Source organism: Choloepus didactylus, chromosome 6 (genome assembly GCF_015220235.1).
Source record: "Choloepus didactylus isolate mChoDid1 chromosome 6, mChoDid1.pri, whole genome shotgun sequence".
In the NCBI taxonomy this organism is placed as follows: domain Eukaryota; kingdom Metazoa; phylum Chordata; class Mammalia; order Pilosa; family Megalonychidae; genus Choloepus; species Choloepus didactylus.
Window position 1 is genome coordinate 31,221,940 of NC_051312.1, and position 18,802 is coordinate 31,240,741.

An 18,802-nucleotide genomic window follows, 5' to 3' on the forward strand; every position below is an offset into this window, starting at 1 on the left:
TTGAACAGTTTTAGTTTCCTATAACAAATACTAATTAACTCAAGTTTAAAAATCTAACTTCCTTTGATATATTGACCAAATATTCAATATAGAAAAGATTTTGACTGAAAGGTTTTCAAAAAATAAACTTCATGATGACATACTACAATAAAAATATTTGCATAATTTCATTCCTAAGTTTCATTCTATAAAAAAAAGATGTTTAAATCAGTATTTGCATTCTCAAAAGCAATTATGCCAAAACCATTTTATCTTAAAATCTCACCAAAATTTTCTTATTAATCATTAGTAGAAACATGTGGCATCTTATTTCAATGCTAGTCTTAATTAAGGCTAAATCAGTGGTATTTGTGTAAAGCACTTGTGTAGAGGACATTGCATTTTACAAAGCATGCATATGGCATTTGATAAATCTTTCATTATGGAAAATTTCAAACATATACAAATGTGGTCAGAGAACTGTAATGACCCAAAACCAAGTTCCAGTGATTATCAACACAGGACTGTTTCATCTGCACCAGTGTATCTCAGCAGCAGCTCTCTTGACATCTAGGTCAGATAATTCTTTGTTGTGGGAGACTGTCCTTGCATTGCAGGATGTTTTGCAGCATCCCTGACCTCTGCCCACTTAGATGCCAGTAGCACTCCATCCTCCCAAGGTTATTACAACAAAAATGTCTCCAGACATTGTCAAATGTCCCCTGGGGGCAAAATTCCCCTGGTTTACAACTGCTGAGTTACACCCTTGCCCACATCAAAGCATGTAATTTCCATTTCCTGACTCTTGTGGCCCCTGTTCCTTCAATCTACCTGCCCTTGTGAGTAGTGCCATTTCATATAAATCCACATGACTGAACTCATGGTAGGCAGGAGCTATAACTAATCAAACTCTGAACAACCTAGAGCCCCATCCAGAATAAGCACCTATGAACACGGGTGAATTGAATTTGTTCACATTTAATGTTGATTACTGAAGTTGTTTCCAAAAGGAAGGTTGAGCTTCTTTAACCATGTTCTGATTCCCAAGAGGAAATCGCTATGGTTAGAAAAGGGAAACGGGTACGATTCACTGGGGACCACCCTCTCTTGCATGATAATCATGCCTGTCCCCTGGTATCTCTTGATCTGTTGAACTCAAGGCTAAGCTGCCAGGGTTCTTACATCTGTGGAACACCTGGGATGCAGAAGAGAGGCAGGTCTCCTTTGCTGTTGTTTTAACTCAGGTAGAATTGAGACCACATGTGGATTAGTCTCAGCATTCCCGAGCCTGAGACTGCAAGGATGACAGATTCAGAGCTCTTTGCATCCAGCAAGGTAGGAGCACTGGTTGGCATCTTACTTGTGATGCTTCTCAGTTGGTTAAACGGGAAGCCTGGGTGAGCCAGGAGCTGTCCTCAGGGTTTTATTTGTATCTCTGGATCAGAATAGAAAAGGTAACTGTGGGGAGACCAGCGCAGCCACGGAAACACTTGGGTGAGTTTGTTTTGTGGCCATGCTTTTCTTTAGCGTATGGATATGATGCACCCACTTTGCAAACATAGGAATGTTGTACGAAGCCCAGGGCATCTACAAAGTGCTCTTCGAATGGTCAGGTTACTGACTGAACACCTACCTGGAGGTAAGCTCAGTGTAGGCACTGGGATTCAGGGATAGAGAAGACATGGATTCAGTCATGAGGAACTGGTATCCTTTAGTGTTTATGGAACAGCTACAATGTACCTAGGATTCTGCTGAGAAGGTTAGGAAAGAAATATATTACCTATAATTAATTCATTCCTTTTAACCACATTTATTGTATGTTATTTCTTGGCAGCCTCCTCATTAGACACTGGAGACAGAATGGTGAGCAAGATATAATCCCTGCCCTGAGGAAGCTCACTGTCCAGTGGGGTAGATGACCACATAAGACAGTGATAATTTAGTGTGGTAAGTGCTGTGATCTCAAAATGCCCTGAAAAAAGAAGGGCCACTGATTGTCAGGTTTTACTGATTGGGTTGTTTGATTCTCTTCTTCAAAAATAATCCAAGGCAGCACAGAGGATGGGACATAATTTATCCTGGAATGGGGCTGGCAGCACATTTAATATATTTAGTACATTTAACGCCTGTGAAGTAGGTGTTATTATCTCCATGTTAAAGTGAGGACTTTGTGTTTCTGAGAAGTAAAATAACTTTCTAGATGTCACAGTGAAACTATGTGAAGAACCCTGGATGGGAACCCGGACTCCAGGCTCCCAGCTGTGCTTTTGTCACTGAGCAGCCCCTTGGTAAAATTCCCCCGCTGATCTGAGGAGGTAAGCCTGCTCCCTGACCCTGCTCTTTGTCTCTGTGATTTAAACTCCATCAGTGATTTCCTTGTGGCTCATGTCCTGAAGCACCTGGCCTTGTCCTAAAAGCTGAAGGAAGGAGCTTTGTGGTACGAAAGGAAGTCATGTGACTCCTGATCCAGGTCCCCCAGGTCTCACTCTATGAGGGGTTGTGTTGACACACACAGACCTCAGCCTCCTTGAAGGAGTCCAGCATGATGGGGAAGCCTTCACATCAGTCCCTGAGCAGTCACTGTGATGCCCTGAGTGTCTGGAGGGCTGGGCTGTGGAGAAGGACTTGCCAGAGCCTGGGCAGACCCTCACATGGGCTAATTCAGAGCTTGTCCTGACTGGGGGGCACGATTGAAAGAAATGAAGGTATCATTAAGGAGAAGAACTTCAAGGGAATAAGCTAGACCCTTGGGAAGGGACAAGGTAACCCATTGACCAAGTGTAGAGGAGAGAATACAGAATTGAGGCAGAAGTAAGAGGGTAGTGAGAGTCAACATGGGTGCATATGGATATCTCTTCAGAAGACTCTGAAGGTGGTGTGGAGAGGATTTCTTAAGGCTTTCTGAAAACCAAGGCCAGAAAGGGAGAGGGGGAGGGGGTTGAAAGAAATCTGCAGGAAAAATCAATTAAAACCATACAGTGGTAACAGAAATGCATCTAAAAAATGGAGATAGTAACTCCATCCTGGTTGCCCCATATGATTCTTGCAGATTCCAAAAGAGGCACTAATCACATAGACTTCCCTTCCTGGCTCTGTTTCCATTTAGGGATTTTACTTTCCAGTTGACTAAGATCCCTGGTGATTTCCCATTGTCTACAGGATCAACTCCGAGGTCTGTAACTTTCCTTCATAAACTGGTCCCAGACTGTATCTCCAGGTTTTTCTTTTGCTATTACCCCCTTTACTCTAGCCACACACAATGAATTCTCAGAGTTTTGTACTTGCTTCTCTGCCTTCTTGGAATGTTCTTCCTTCTACACATACTCCCACTCCTCTTTTGATATCCAGCTCACACACTTCACAGATGTGCCAGAGTTTAATACATAATTCACCCACCCAACTTATCGTCTGCTGGTGGTGACTTCATGGCTAACACACACAATGTGACTGAATTCATTTTTCTGGGACTTTCTTGCTATCAGGAGGTGCAGAGAGTTTGCTTTGTGATATTTCTGCTCTTATACCTGGCAACTGTGGTGGGGAATTTTCTTGTTGTGCTCACTGTGATGACCAGCAGAAGTCTTGGCTCCCCCATGTACTTCTTCCTCAGCTACCTGTCCTTCGTGGAGATATGCTACTCTTCTACTACAGCCCCCAAACTCATCTCTGATTTGCTGACTGATCAGAAATCTATATCTCTGTGGGGCTGCCTGACACAGCTTTTCTTCTTCCACTTCTTTGGTGGTACTGAGATATTCCTGCTCACCATGATGGCCTATGACCGCTATGTGGCCATCTGCAAGCCCCTCAACTACACCACCATCATGACCCAGCAGCTGTGTGCCACCCTGGTGGGAATTGCATGGTTGGGGGGCTTTGTGCATTCCTTTGCCCAAATCCTTCTCATCTTCCACTTGCCCTTTTGTGGCCCCAAAGTGATCGACCACTATTTCTGTGACGTGATTCCACTGCTCAGTCTTGCTTGCTCTGATACCTTCCTCATCAGTCTGCTGGTTACTGCCAATGGGGGCACCCTGTCTGTCATCAGCTTTGTGGTCCTCCTAGTCTCCTATGTGGTCATCTTGCTCCATCTGAGGAACCAGAGCTCTGAAGGGAGGCACAAGGCCCTCTCCACCTGTGGGTCCCATATCACTGTGGTTGTCTTGTTCTTTGGGCCCCTCGTCTTCATCTATCTGAGGCCTTCTGCCACTCTGACTGTGGACAAGATAGTGGCCGTGTTCTACACGATGGTCACTCCCCTCCTCAGCCCTGTCATCTACACCCTGAGAAATGCTGAGGTGAAAAAGGCAATGAAGAGGCTGTGGATCAGGGCAATGAGAAGAGATGATGGTTGGAGCTGAGTAGTGGATCCTTGGATTTAGAATGGGGCTGCATCCAAATCAAACCCGGAGAGAAGACATATGGAATGAAGGAAACTTCACAGCATGTGTTAGTTCTAGAGTTATTGTAATTCGTGCCCATCTCCAAAAAAGACAGGCTGAAAGGAAAAGACAGAAAAGAGTGGCTTGAGGCAGTTTAAAAAATTAAAATTAATTAAATTATGGGTGACAAAAAGAGTAAAATGAGAGACAAAAAAGATATGACATATAAAAAGAAAGTTTAAAATGGGTGAAGTACATACTGTCTTTACCACCAAACTGTTTTCCACAGTGGGTCACCATTTTACATTCCCACCACAGTGTACAAGTGTTCCTATTTCTCTGCATCCTCCCCAGCACTTATTATTTTCCTTTTTTTTTTTGATAATAACCATTGTTATGGGTGTGAGGTGGTATTTCACTGCTGTTTTCATTTGCATTTGCCCAATGACCACTGAAGTTGAGAATCTCTTCATGTGCTTATTGGCCTTTTTTATATCTCCTTTGAAGAAAGGTCTATTCAAGTATTTTGCCCATTTATTCATTGGGATTTTTCTGTTTTTGTTCTTGAGATGTAGGAGTCCCTTATATATTCTTGATATTAAACTCTTATCATATGTATAATAACCAACTATTTTCTCCCATTTTGTAGGTTGTCTATTCAAATTCTTGATAACGACCTTTAACGCACAAAGACCATTTTGATGAAGTTTAGTTTATATTTTTTTCTTTTGTTGATCATGCTTTATGTGTAAAATATAAGAATCCACTGCTTAATACAAGTATCTGCAGATATTTCCGTGTTTTCTTCTATGAGTTCAATAGTTTTACCTCGTACATTCTGCTACTTGATCCATTTTGAGTTAATTTTTTTATATTGTGTGAGTTTGGGGTCCACTTTCTTTCTTGCATGTGGGTATTCACTTTTCTAAGAACTATTAGTTAAAAAGATTATTTCTTCGTTAACTGTCAGGGAAATGCAAAGCAAAACCACAATGAGATGATCTCATTCATATTAGAATGACTGCTATTAAACAAACAGGAAACTACAAGTGTTTGGAGAGGATATGGAGAAAGAGGAAACAATTATTCACTTCTGGTGGGAATGTAAAATTGTAGAGCCACTGGGGAAGACAGTCAGCAGTTCCTCAGGAAGCAAAGTATAGAATTACCATATGACCTAGCAGTCCTGCTACTAGTAAATGCCCAGAAGAATTAAAAGGAGGGAAGCAAACAGATATTTACACAACAATGTTCATAGCAGCATGATTAACAATTGACAAAAGATGGAAGCAACCCAAGTCCCCAAAACTGATGAATGGATAAATAAAATGTGGTATATACATACAATGGAATATTATTCAGCTGTAAGAAGGAGTGAATTCCTGATCATGCAACATGGATAAACTTTGAGGAAATTATGCTATGTGAAATAAGCCAGACACAAAAGGACAAATATGTATGATCGCACTGATATGAACTAATTAGAATAAGTAAACTCATATAGTTTAATCTACAATATATTTTACCAGGGATAGATTGGGGTTAGAGAATGGGGAGTTGATTCTTAATTTGTACCGAATCTATATTTAGGTTGTTTTTAAAATTTTGGAAATGGATGGTGGTGTTGGGAACACATTATCGTGAGTGTAATTAATAGCATTGAATTATATATGTGAATGTAAATAAAAGGAAAAACCTGGGCTATATATGTTAATAGAATAAAAATTAAAAGATAAAGCATAAGTCTATATAAAACAATGAACCTCATTTTAGCTGAAGGACTCTAGTTAATAGTACAAGTATAATAATGTTATTTCATTAATTATAACAAATATATGATACTAATACAAGGAGTTAAAAACAGGGTGATGCAAGTGAAAAATACATCTAATGTAAAATACGAACACTAGTTAATAGTACTATTTGAATGTTTTTCATCAATTGTAACAAAGGTAGTTAATGTTAAAAAAAATAGTACAATTACAAAAAGTGCTATCATCAATTTTAGCAAATGTCCCACACAAATGCCAGGTGTTGGTGGTAGAGTGGTATATGGGAATCCTGTATTTTACATATGATTGATCTGTAAACCCACAATTTCTCTATTAAAAATTAAAAAATAATTTCACTATAGCACTCATCAAGATGGCAGCATAAGACACCACAGGGTGTTCTCCCCCAACAAAATCTTTGAACCGACAAAGAGAATAAATTCAAAGAGAACCACAACAAGACACACACAAGCCATATTTTCTAATGTCAGGGACAGGAAGAGCATTCTGAAAGCTGCAAGAGAAAACCAAAAACTTATACACAAGGGAATCCTCATAAGATTAAGTCCTGATTTCTCATCAGATCATGGAGGCAAGAAGGCAGTAAGAATAATTACTTAAAGTGTTAAAAAAAAACAATTGCCAAAAAAGAATTTTGTATCTTTCTTTGAAAAATAAGGAAGAGACTAGATATTCTCAGACAAACAAAACCTAAGGGAATTCATCATCACAGGACTTGCCTTATACACAATGCTAAAAGGAGTTCTACAGACTGAAAGAAGGGACACTAGAGAGTGGGTCAAAGTGGCATAAAGAAATAACGATCTCTGGGAAAGGTAATCATATGGGTAATTATAAATGCCAGTATTATTGAATTGTCATTTTTGGTATGTATCTCCACTCTACTACTTACAGCCTCTAAAATGCAAAGAGACAGAGTGTAATGATAAATCTGTAGTTTGGGACATACATTGTACAAGACATAATTTTGTTGTTTGTGTTTATATTGTTGAGTGGTAGCATTTCTTTACATATTCTGGATATTAAACACTTATCAGATATGTGGTTTCCAAATATTTTCTCCTATTGATTAGATTGTCTCAACATTTTATTGACAAAATATTTTGATGTGAAAAAGTTTTAATTTTGAGGTCCCATTTATCTATTTTTTCCTTCATTGCTTGAGCTTTAAGTGTAAAGTCTAAGAAACCAATGCTGACCATAAGATCTTCACAATGCTTCCACACATTTTTTTCTAGGAGTTTTATAGTCCTAGTTCTTGTATTTAGGTATTTATCCATTTTAAATTAAATTTGTGTATAATGTGAGATGGGGTCTTCTTTTGTCCTTCACATATGGATATTCAGTTCTCCTGGCACCATTTCATGAAGAGACTATTCTTTCCCAGTTGAGTGGACTTGGCATCCTTTTCAAAAATCAAGAGGAGCTAAGATGGCAGCATAGAGAGGAGTGGAAGACTGTTAGTCCCCCCTGAAACAATTCATAAATGACCAAAAAAACTAGTAAATAACCTGGAATAACTGCACGGAGACAAACGTGACTGTCCACTCATCATCCACCAACCTGAATTGGCAGGAATGCCCGAGATCGGGCATAAAATCTGTAAGTAAAAACTGTGGACCCGCGCTGAGAGCCAAGAGCCCCTCCCTCACGGAAGCCTCGCTGTGCTAGAAAGTAGCACTCTCTCAGCCCAGCTCCAACTGGGGATTTAATATTAACCACTCAATACAGACAGCAAATCCCCAACAAGCACACAGAGGCTTTTGGAGACAACTGACCTTGGGAGAATTGGGGCACATATCTGTCTCAGGACAGGGATCCCAGAGGATTGGGTGCTATCTCTGGCTGATGGGTGAATCTGGGAGCTTTCTCTCCCTTTCTCTCTCTGTGGAGAAAACCTCAGCCATTTTCAGTCCACAGCACTTTGCAGTAAAGAAAGCCTCAGCCATTTTAAAATCAAAACACTCTGATCAGCAGAGTGAGAGAAACAAAGAACTTATTGATATGCAGTGACCTCTCTGGAGGGGCCATAATATTCCAAGAGGAAAGGGAGGGGCCCAGCTCTACTGCCTGCCTTACTGGAACCAGACCCCAAGGCCTGGGGGAGGAGAGCCACAGGCCACACCTCCTTACAACAGCCAGTGACAGGCTGAAGGTGCACCTGCCAGGCAGAAAAGCACAGGTGTCTCAATCCTCTAAGAAAAACCATCAGGGAAACCAGATACTGAATATTTCCTCCTTCTGTGATCTGACCCTGTTCTCATCTGGGAAAACCCAACTGGGGTGGCCTAGGAGGTCAGATGCCTAGACAACAGAAAATTACAACCTACACTAAGGAAAACAAATTTATGGCCCAGTCAAAGGAACAAATGTACACTTCAACTGAGATAAAGGAATTTAAACAACTAATGCTAAATCAATTCAAAAAGTTTAGAGAAGATTTCACAAAAGAGATAGAGGTTGTAAAGAAAACACTGGGCATACATAAGGCAGAAATTGAAAGTTCAAAAAACAACTAGTAGAATCTATGAGAATGAAAGGCACAACACAAGAGATGAAATACACAATGGAAACATACAACAGCAGATCTCAAGAGGCAGAAGAAAACACTCAGGAACTGGAGAACAAAACACCTGAAAGCCTACATGCAAAGGAGCAGATGGAGAAAAGAATGAAAAAAATATGAGCAACATCTCCAGGAACTTAAGGATGAAACAAAGTACAAGAATGTACGTATCATTGGTATCCCAGAAGGAGAAGAGAAGGGAAAAGGGGCAGAAGCAATAAGAGAGGAAATAATTAATGGAAATAATCTCTTATGAAAGACATAAAATTACAGATCCAAGAAGCACAGCGTACTCCAAAGAGAATAAATCTGAAGAGACCTACGCGAAGACACTTAATAATCAGATTATCTAATGTCAAAGACAAAGAGAGAATCCTGAAAGCAGCAAGAGAAAAGCAATCCATCACATACAAAAGAAGCTTAATAAGACTATGTGCAGATCTCTCAGCAGAAACCATGGAGGCAAGAAGGAAGTGGTATGATATATTTAAGATACTGAGAGAGAAAAACTGCCAACCAGGAATTCTATATCCAGCAAATCTGTCCTTCAAATATGAGGGAGAGCTCAAAATATTTCCTGACAAACAGACAATGAGAGACTTTGTGAACAAGACACCCGCCCTACAGGAAAAACTAAAGGGAGCACTACAGGGTGATAGAAGAAGATAGGAGTGTGTGGTTTGGAACACAATTTTGGGAGATGGTAGCACAGCAATAAGTACACTGAACAAAGGTAACTATGAATACAGTTGAGAGAGGAAGGTTGGGAGCATGTGAGACACCAGAAGGAAGGAGGAAAGATAAAGACTGGGACTGTGTAACTTGGTGAAATCTAGAGTGTTCAACAATTGTGATAAAATGTACAAATATGTCCTTTTATGAGGGAGAACAAGCAAATATCAACATTGCAAGGTGTTAAAAATGGGGAGGCATTGGGGGAGGGATGCAATCAATGTAAACTAGAGACTGTAACTAATAGAATCATTGTATTATGCTTCCTTTAATGTAACAAAGGTGATATACCAAGGTAAATGCAGATAAGAGGCGGGATAGGGGAGACATGTTAGACACTTGACATTGGTGGTGTTGTCTGACTCCTCACTCTACTTTGATTTAAGGTTCTTTTTCCTTTTGCTGCTTCCTAGCTGTCATTTTTTCTCCTCTTTCTTTTGCCTCTCTACCTTCTTTGACTCCCCCTCCTGCCTTGTGGAAGAAATGTAGATGCCCTTATATAGATAGCGGTGAAGGTGGTGAACACATAAATATGTGACCATACAGAGAACCATTGATTGTTTACTTAGGATGGAATGTATGGTGTGTGAACAAAACCATCTTAAAAAAAAAAATGGGTTGATGACAAAACCTCGAGGGCAATATACTGAGTGAAATAAGCCAGACACATAAGGACAAATATTGCAGGGTCTCACTGATAGGAACTAATTATAATATGTAAACTCATAGACATGAAAATAAGGTACCAAGATATAGGATGAGGCTTAAGAATGGGGAGCAGTTGCTTAGTATGAGCAGAATGTTCAACTAGGATGAACTTAAATGTTTGGAAATGAACAGAGGTGTCAGTAGCAAGATGTGAGAATAATTAACAGTGCTGAATGGTGCATGAATGAGGTAGAAAGGGGAAGCTCAGAGTCATATATGCCACCAGAAGGAAAGTTGGAGATCAAAAGATGGGAATGTATAAAACTGAATCCTATGGTGGGCAATGTCCATGATTAACTGTACAAATATTAGAAATCTCTTCCATGAACCAGAACAAATGTATGACAATACAATTAGAAGTTAATAATAGAGGGGCATATAGGGAAGAAATATATATCTATTGCAAACTATATACTACAGTTAGTAGTATTTCAACGTTCTTTCATAAACAATAACAAATGTACTATACCAACACTATGAGTCAACAATTGAGAGGGGTTGGTTAGGGATATGGGAAGATTTGAGTTTCCTTTTCTTTACTTTTTTTTTTGTTGTTTTTCATCTTTCACTTTATTTCTTGTCTGGAGTAATGAAAAGGTTCTAAAAATTGAACAAAAACCAAGTGTGGTGATGGATGCACAGCTGTGTGAGGGTGCCGGGGGCAACTGATTGTGCTCTTTGGATCTTTGGATGATTGTATGGTATCTGAACAATCCCAATAAAAATTAAAAAAAAAAAAATCAATTGACGAGAGATGTGAGGGTCTGTTTCTGAACTCTCACTTAGATTCCATTTTTCAATATATCTATCCTCATACCAGTACCATGTTGTTTTCATCATTTTAGCTTTGTAATATAATTTAAAGTCAAAAGTGTGAGTTCTCCAATTTCATTTGTCTTTTTTAAGGTGTTTTTGGTTATTCAGGGCCACTTTCCCTTCCAAATAAATGTGAAAGATGGCTTTTCCATTAATGCAAAGTGGACTTTTGGGAATTTGATTGAAATTGTATTGAATCTGTAAATCTGTTGGGTAGAATGGAGATCTTAATGATATTTACTCATCCAATCCATGAACACGGAATGTCCTCCCTTTTATTTAGGTCATCTTGTTTTCTTTTAGCAATGTTTTTGTAATTTTCTGTGTATAGATCCTTTCCCTCCTTTGTTAAATTTATTCCTAGATAGTTAATTCCTTTATTTGCTATTGTGAATGGAATTTTTTTCTTCATTTCCTCTTCATATTGTGCATTACTAATGTATAGAAACACCACTGATTTTTGCATCTCTTCTTGTATCCTGCCAATTTCCAAAACTTGTTTATTAGCTCTACTACCTTTGTTGTAGATTTTTCAGGACACTCTAGGTATATGATCATATCTTCTGCAAAAAAAGAAAGTTTTGCTCTTCCTTTCCGATTGTGATGCCTTTTATTTCTTTTTCATATCTAAAATCTCTAGCTAGAACTTCTAATACAATGCTGAATAAAAGTGGTGATCGTGGGCAATCTCATCTTGTTCCAGTTCTTAGAGGACAAACTTTCAGTCTTTCAACATTGAGTACAATATTAACTGTGAGTTTTTCATAGATGCCCTTTAATATCTGGATAAAATTTCTTCTATTGCTATTTTTCTAAGTGTTTTAATCAAGAAAGGATGCTGGATTTTGTCAAAGGCTATTTCTGCACAAATTGAGATGATTGTGTGTGTTTTTTTGCTTCATTTTGTTAAAGTGGTGTAATACTTTAATTGATTTTCTTGTGTTGAACCACCTTGGCTACTGAGATAAAACACACTTGATCATGATACACTATCCTTTAAATGTGTTGGATTCAATTTTCAAGTATTTTCTTGAGGATTTTCCTATCCATATTCATAAGAGAATTTGGTCTGTAATTTTCTTTTCTTATAGTATTATTATCTGGGTATGATATAAGGGTGATTTTCACCTCATAGAATGAGTTAAGTAGAGTTCCTTCTCTTCAATTTTTTGGAAGAGTTTGAGAAATATTTAAGTCTTCTTGGAGTGATCCCAGTTTTTCCCTCATATATTTTGGGGCACCATGGTTAGTGCATAAATATTTATGATTGTTATTTCTTCTTGGTGGACTGTCCCTTCTGTTAATATGTAGAGTTCTTCTTTGTCTCTTATGACAGTTTTTCATTTAAAGTCTATTTTGTCTGATACTATTATAGCTACCACAGCTCTTCTTTGGTTACTACTATGCATGGAATAACTTTTCTCCATCCTTACAACTTAAACCTGTTTGTATCTTTGGGTCTAAGGTGAGTCGCTTGTAAACAGCATATAGTTGAATCACAATTTTTTATCCATTCTGCCAATCTGTATCTTCTGATTGGGGAATTTATCCATTAACATTCAATGTTATTACTGTAAAGACAGTATGTACTTCACCCATTTTAAACTTTCTTTTTATATGTCATATCTTTTTTGTCTCTCATTTTACTTTTTTTGTCACCCATAATTTAATTAATTTTAATTTTTTAAACTGCCTCAAGCCACTCTTTTCTGTCTTTTGCTTTCAGCCTGCAGAACTCCCTTTAGTATTTCTTGTAGGTCAAGTCTCTGGTTAACAAACTCTTTTTGGTTTCTGTTTATCTGTGAATATTTTATACTCTCCTTCATTTTTCTGGGACATTTTTGCTGGATAAAGAATTTTTAGCTGGAAGTTTTTCAGTATCTTAAGTATATCATACCATTACCTTCTTGCTCCATTATCTCTAATGAGAAAATGGCACTTAGTGTTACTGTGGATCCCATGTATCTGACAAATTGCCTTTCTCCTACTGCTTTCAGAATTCTCTATTTATCTTTGGCATTTCACATTCTGATTAGTATGTGGCTTGGAGTAGTTTTTTTTCCCATTTATTCTGTTTGGATTACATTGCACTTCTTGGACATGTATATTTATGTCTTTCATAAGAGTTGGAAAATTTTCAGTTACCACTTTCTCAAATATTCTTTCTGCCCCCTTTCCCTTATCTTCACCTTGTGGGACACACATGACACATGTGTTTGTATGCCTCATGCTGTCATTTGAGTCCTAAGACCCTGCTCAATTTTTTCCATTTCTTTCTCTAGCTGTTCTTATGTCCATAAGATTTCAATTTCCCTGACTTCTAATTCACTGATTCTTGCTTCTGCCTGACAAAATCTGCTGTTGTATACTAGTAGAGTATTTTTAATCTCTTCTATTGTGTGTCTCTTCCCCATAATTTCTCTTATGTTTCTTTTTATAATTTCAAATTCTTCTTTTTGCTCACACATTGTCTTATTAATATCCTTTAACTCTTTAGCCTTATTTTCCATTATCTCCTCAAATTGAGGGAGGATATTCTTTGAACTTCTTTGATTAGTTGTACCAAATTCTGTCTCCTGTGAAGTTTTCATTTGGTCACTTGACTAACCATGTCTTCCTCATTCTTAGTATGGCTTGTGATTTTTTGCTGATATCTAGGCATCTTGGTTATCTTGAGTTTACTTGGAAGGTAAGTTTCTCTTTGTTACTAGGGTTTTACTGATGATTGACATGTAATAAAGCTCTTCTTTTGGATGCTTAGCCTGCCTTATTCTAGACCTTTACATTAGCCTGTGTTTAACTGATCAAATTTTTTTTCAACACTTCTTCATCTGATGCTTGCCCTGGATATTGAGTAAAATTTTTACAATTGCACTTTTTTGTATAATTGTTTTGCCTCAAGGAGAGACCTTCTTTTCCTCTGTTCCTTCTCCAGAAATCTTGATCTGTCTTGGTTTTTAATTGCTTCTATAGTTTATTTCTCTAGCTGCTTTTGTCTGGAGGGCAAATTTTGGAGGATGGCATGATGGTTAGTTTCATGTGTCAACTTGGCCATGTGATGGTGTCCAGGTGTCTGGTCAAGCAAGTGCTGGCCTAACCATTACTGCAAGGACATTTGTGGCTGTTCAATAAATCAGCAGGCTGGTTTATTAAATCATCAGTCCATTGGCTGCAGCTGTGATTGATTACATCAATGAAGGGTATGTCTTCCACAATGAGAGAATTCAATCAGCTGCATTTAATCCAATCAGTTGAAGACTTTGAAGCAAGGCATATAGATAGAGGACATTCACTTCTTCTTCAGCTAGCCAGTGAAGTGTTTCCTGAGGAGTTCATCAAACACACTCATCGAGTTGCCAGTTCACTGCCTGAGGAGTTCATCAAACACCTTCATTGGAATTGCCAGCTGCTGCCTGCCCTATGGAATTTGGACTCGTGCACCCCCACAGTTTCTTGAGACACTTCTATAAAACCTTTTATTTAGATATCTCTTGTTATTCTGTTTCCCTAGAGAACCCTAACTAATACAGAGGTTCAAGCCACAGAGGATTTCTCCAAGCATTATTTCCCAGCCAAAACAGGGCCAGGGACCTATGAAGGGGGTGCAAGCAAGTTCCAAAGTGCACTGGTGAGGGGATCAGGAAGAGCACTAAAATTCTCTTTGACACCTCCCCTAAGTTGTGCTTTACTGGCTTGCCCAGCAAATGTAGCCCTTCAGCTAACTGCTCCCTGCATCCCTTAGGCAGCACTGACTCTTTAAATCTTCACTGTCTCTGCCTGTTTCTGGAGTGGGGTTGAAACAACAGCTGAATGCTGCAACCCAGTTATCCAAATTCACTAATCAAAAGCCATGATCAGTGCTCAGCTATGCCTACTGCTGTTCTTGGGGAAGAGGATAATTTATGTTCCTTTCTGCCAACCACAAGCTAGCTAGGGGCTATATCTCAAGGTACCAGTAAGAATCAGAGATGGGCATCAGTAGCTCACACCCAGAGAGGGCAACTCAGTGTTCTTTACCATAGTTTATCAGCCTCTTCCTCTTCCTCTTCCATAAATGATGTAAAGTGTTTTTCTGGCCTGCAGAACCCTAGAACAGTTGTTTCAGACAGTTTACACCTCTTGAATAGGTGTTTTGGTGCAAGGACTGAGTCCTTGAGCTCCCTACTCCACCATCTTCCCTGGGAGTGTCTCAAAATCTTTCTTCTTTTTTAATATAAGAATTTATAGCTATGACTACTCAGTGGCCACCATGGAGGTGAGAAGGCAGTGGCATGACATATTTAAAATTCTGAGAGAGAAAAATTTCCAACCAAGAATATTTTATCCAGCAAAATTATCCTTCAAATTTAAGAGAGAGCTTAAATTTTTCACAAACAAATGTTGAGAGATTTTGCCAATAAAAGACCTGCCATACTTCAGATACTAAAAGGAGCCCTACTGCAAAGAAACAAAGAAAGGAAAGAGAGATACAGAGAATTTTAACGGACATATATAGAACCTTACATCTCAAATCACCAGGACACACATTTTCCTCTAGTAATCATGGATCTTTCTCCAGAATAGACCATATGCTGGGACATAAAGCAAGCCTCAGTAAATTAAAAAAAAAAAAAAAAACAATTGAATGTATTCAAAGCACATTCTCTGACCACAATGGAATACAACTTAGAAGTCAATAATTTTTCATTTGTAACTCCACTATTTACTTCCTACAGGATATAAAATACATAAACTCTAATAACAAATCAGTGGTTTTTGACTCAGTGTAAAATATGTAATTTTTGGCAAGAACCATATAAAGGTGGGGGAATGGAGGAGTATAGGAACATAGTTTACAGGTTCTATTGAAGTTAAGTTGGTATCAAAGAAAAACAAGATTGTTATGGATTTAAGAGGTTAAATTTAAGCCCCACAGTAAATACAAAGAAATTATCAGAGAATATGACCATAGAGATGAAAAATAGAGTATGGGTTACGAGATGTGGGGGAAGGGGCAATGAGGAGTTAAGAAATGAGTGTAGGGTTGCTGTTTGAGGTGAAGGGAAATTTCTAGTAATAGATGGTGGGAAGGTGATAGCATTACAACATTCTAAATGTAATTAATCCCACTAATGGAATTCTAGGGAGGAGGTGGAATGGGAAGATTTAGGCTGTATATATGTTTCCACAACTGGGGGGAAAAAAAAGTCTAAACAGATGACAACTGAATGCCAAGGATGATCCTGGATGGGATCTGAGGATGGAGGACAGGAGGCTAAAGGGACACAGTTGGGACATAAGGGGAAAAAAATGAAATATAGAATGTAAACTTTGTATCAGTGTTGAATTTCTTGAATTTCTTAGCTGCGCTTAATGGGATTGCATAAAAGAATGTTCTTGTTCATGGGAATTGTATATGTGAATTATAGTGTTTGTTCAAGGTTGTGTGCAGCTTGCTCTCATATGTTCAGAAGACAGAGCAATAGATGATTGATGACAGATAGGGAGGGAGGGAGGGAAAGAAATAGTGGTGTGACAGGATGTTAACGTTTGTGGATCGGGGTATCGGGGGAGGGGGGTCAGGGTATGCTGGAGTTTTGTGTATGGGGTTTGTATTGCTTTTGCAACTGTTCCTGTAACTTTGAATTTATTTCAAAATAAAATTTTAAAAAAAAACAGAACTACAAACTGGACTTAAACAGTTTTGCTAATTGTTCTTTTCCAATTTTTTTTTTTAAGCCAAACCATAATTACTCAATTTGTGTGGTTTTTTATGTTGCAACTCTGAGTTTGGTGAGTCAATACCAGCTCATGAGTATCTTTAAATACTTATGAATTAAAATTCAAACCAGTTTTTAACCTGGGGAATGAGAAATCAGTATTACCATCAGTCCTCTGTTCTTTGAGGACTTTACAATCCAGTGGGAAAGACAAGATAGAAACCATAATGAATTCACTAATTAAATAGTTGAGAATTCCCATTTGCTGCAAGTCATTGTATTATATTTTATATAATTTAGTCCTCACAACTATTAAATGAGATTGGCATTGTAGCCATTTTATGGAAGAGGAAACTGAGGCTTTGAGAAATTAAGAAACTTGCTCAAGGTGGCAGGATTGCAAGTGACTATATGGCTCCAAAGCAAATTCTTTTCCTTCTCTACCACTTGGATTATCTAGTTCAATGTTCTCCATTAAGAAATTAAAGAGTTAACATGTGAAAAATAACTTACTTCCTAAGTCAGTGATTTTTAATCATGGCCATTGTTAGAATCATTATAACAAGAAAAAGGGCCATACTGATGTAAGAAACTCTCAGCAGACCATTGGATCCATAAGAATGTGTATTGTGTGGAGCTACGTTCTATAAAGCAAAAATGTTTAATCTAACATTAAAAATATTTAATCTAAATTTAATTTCAGTTTTAAAATACAGCTACAGTGCCAGAATCTATCTTGGAAGGTAGACATGGTTTGTGCAGGGATCATTTAAATCAGCCCCGAGAAGATACGATAAACAACCAGGCATCCAAGGCTTGTTTATGGAAGAATGGGAAGAAACCAAAATGTCTCCTACTTAGATTTTGTAGCTGGTTTAATTGAGATCCATACTGGTCAGCATTGATCGTGCCATCTGTAGATCAAAGCCAAGTTGTCTCCAATGTATTCAACCAGCCTGCTGGCGCCATACCCCGGAAACTCCTAGGACTTAGAATGAAGGGTAGAGGTTTATCCCGAAATACACTTGTATTAGGAAATGATCACTTAGGTAAAAAGCAAGGGAGGAAAAGAACCCAGCCTAGGCTACCAGCAAAGCAACCAAGTCATCAAGATTATGTTACCAGAAATTTGTGATTAATGTTCACACAGAACAAAGTACTCAGGTGTTTTTTCTGTTGGATGAGAGTATATGGAAACTCTATACTATCCCTGTAACTTTTCAGTAAATCTAAAATTATTCCAAAATAACGTTTGTGTTTTAAAATAATAAAAAAAAGAATTTATAGTTAGAAATTTCCCTCTCAGCACTACCTTTGCTGCATCCCTTCAGTTTTGTTATATCATGTTTTCATTTTCATTCATATCAAGATAATTTCTAATTTCACTTTTGTTTTCTTTTCTATACCCTTTTCTTGTTTAAGAGTGTATTGTTTAATTTCCATGTATTTATGAATTTTCCAGTTCTCCCTCTGGTATTTTTTTTCACATTTCTTAAATTTATTTCAACATTTAAAATATTCACAGATGGGAGTATTATATTCATTGACATCTCCATGGTGCATATACCAAATAAAGTATACAGGCATTCCACAATTACAGAATTGCATCTTGTAACTATGTAAATGTGTATCCCTAGGATTTATCTGGGAAAAACACTACTTCAGGAAAAAAAAAAGAACTTTTGAACTTTCTCACGGCATTGATTTCCATAGAAAGTGCACTGCAAAGAATTTCAGAAGTACCTAAATTTATTCAGCAATTTTTTAATTTTTATTTTTAAATAAATTCAAACTTACAGTAACAGTTGCAAAAATACAAATCCCATACACAGAACTCCAGCATAACCCAACCCTCCTCCACTGATACCCTGATCTACCAACTTTAATATTTTGTCACTTGACCATTTCTTTCTTTCCCTCCCTCCCTCCCTCCTATCATCCATCATCTATTGCTCTGTCTTCTGAACATATGAGAGCAAGTTGCACACATCCTTGAACAAATAATGTAATTCACATACATTTCCTATGAACAAAAATATTCATTTATGTAATCACATTAAGTGGTTAAAAAGTTCAAGAAATTTAACACTGATATAAAGCTTACATTCTGTATTTCATTTTTTTCTT

General features: G+C 37.9%; 1 protein-coding gene across 1 annotated transcript; it reads left to right on the forward strand.

Annotated features, from left to right (window-relative positions):
- Positions 1-3,404: 3,404 nt before the first annotated feature.
- On the forward strand, positions 3,405-4,340 carry LOC119536889 (olfactory receptor 4X2-like). Its single transcript, XM_037839591.1, has one exon. The coding sequence runs from the start codon at positions 3,405-3,407 to the stop codon at positions 4,338-4,340; it is 936 nt and encodes a 311-aa protein (XP_037695519.1).
- The last annotated feature ends 14,462 nt before the right edge of the window (positions 4,341-18,802 follow it).

Bases quoted from the DNA above. Each gene is read 5' to 3' on its own strand.
- LOC119536889 (XM_037839591.1), top strand. From the start codon at position 3,405: ATGGCTAACACACACAATGTGACTGAATTCATTTTTCTGGGACTTTCT.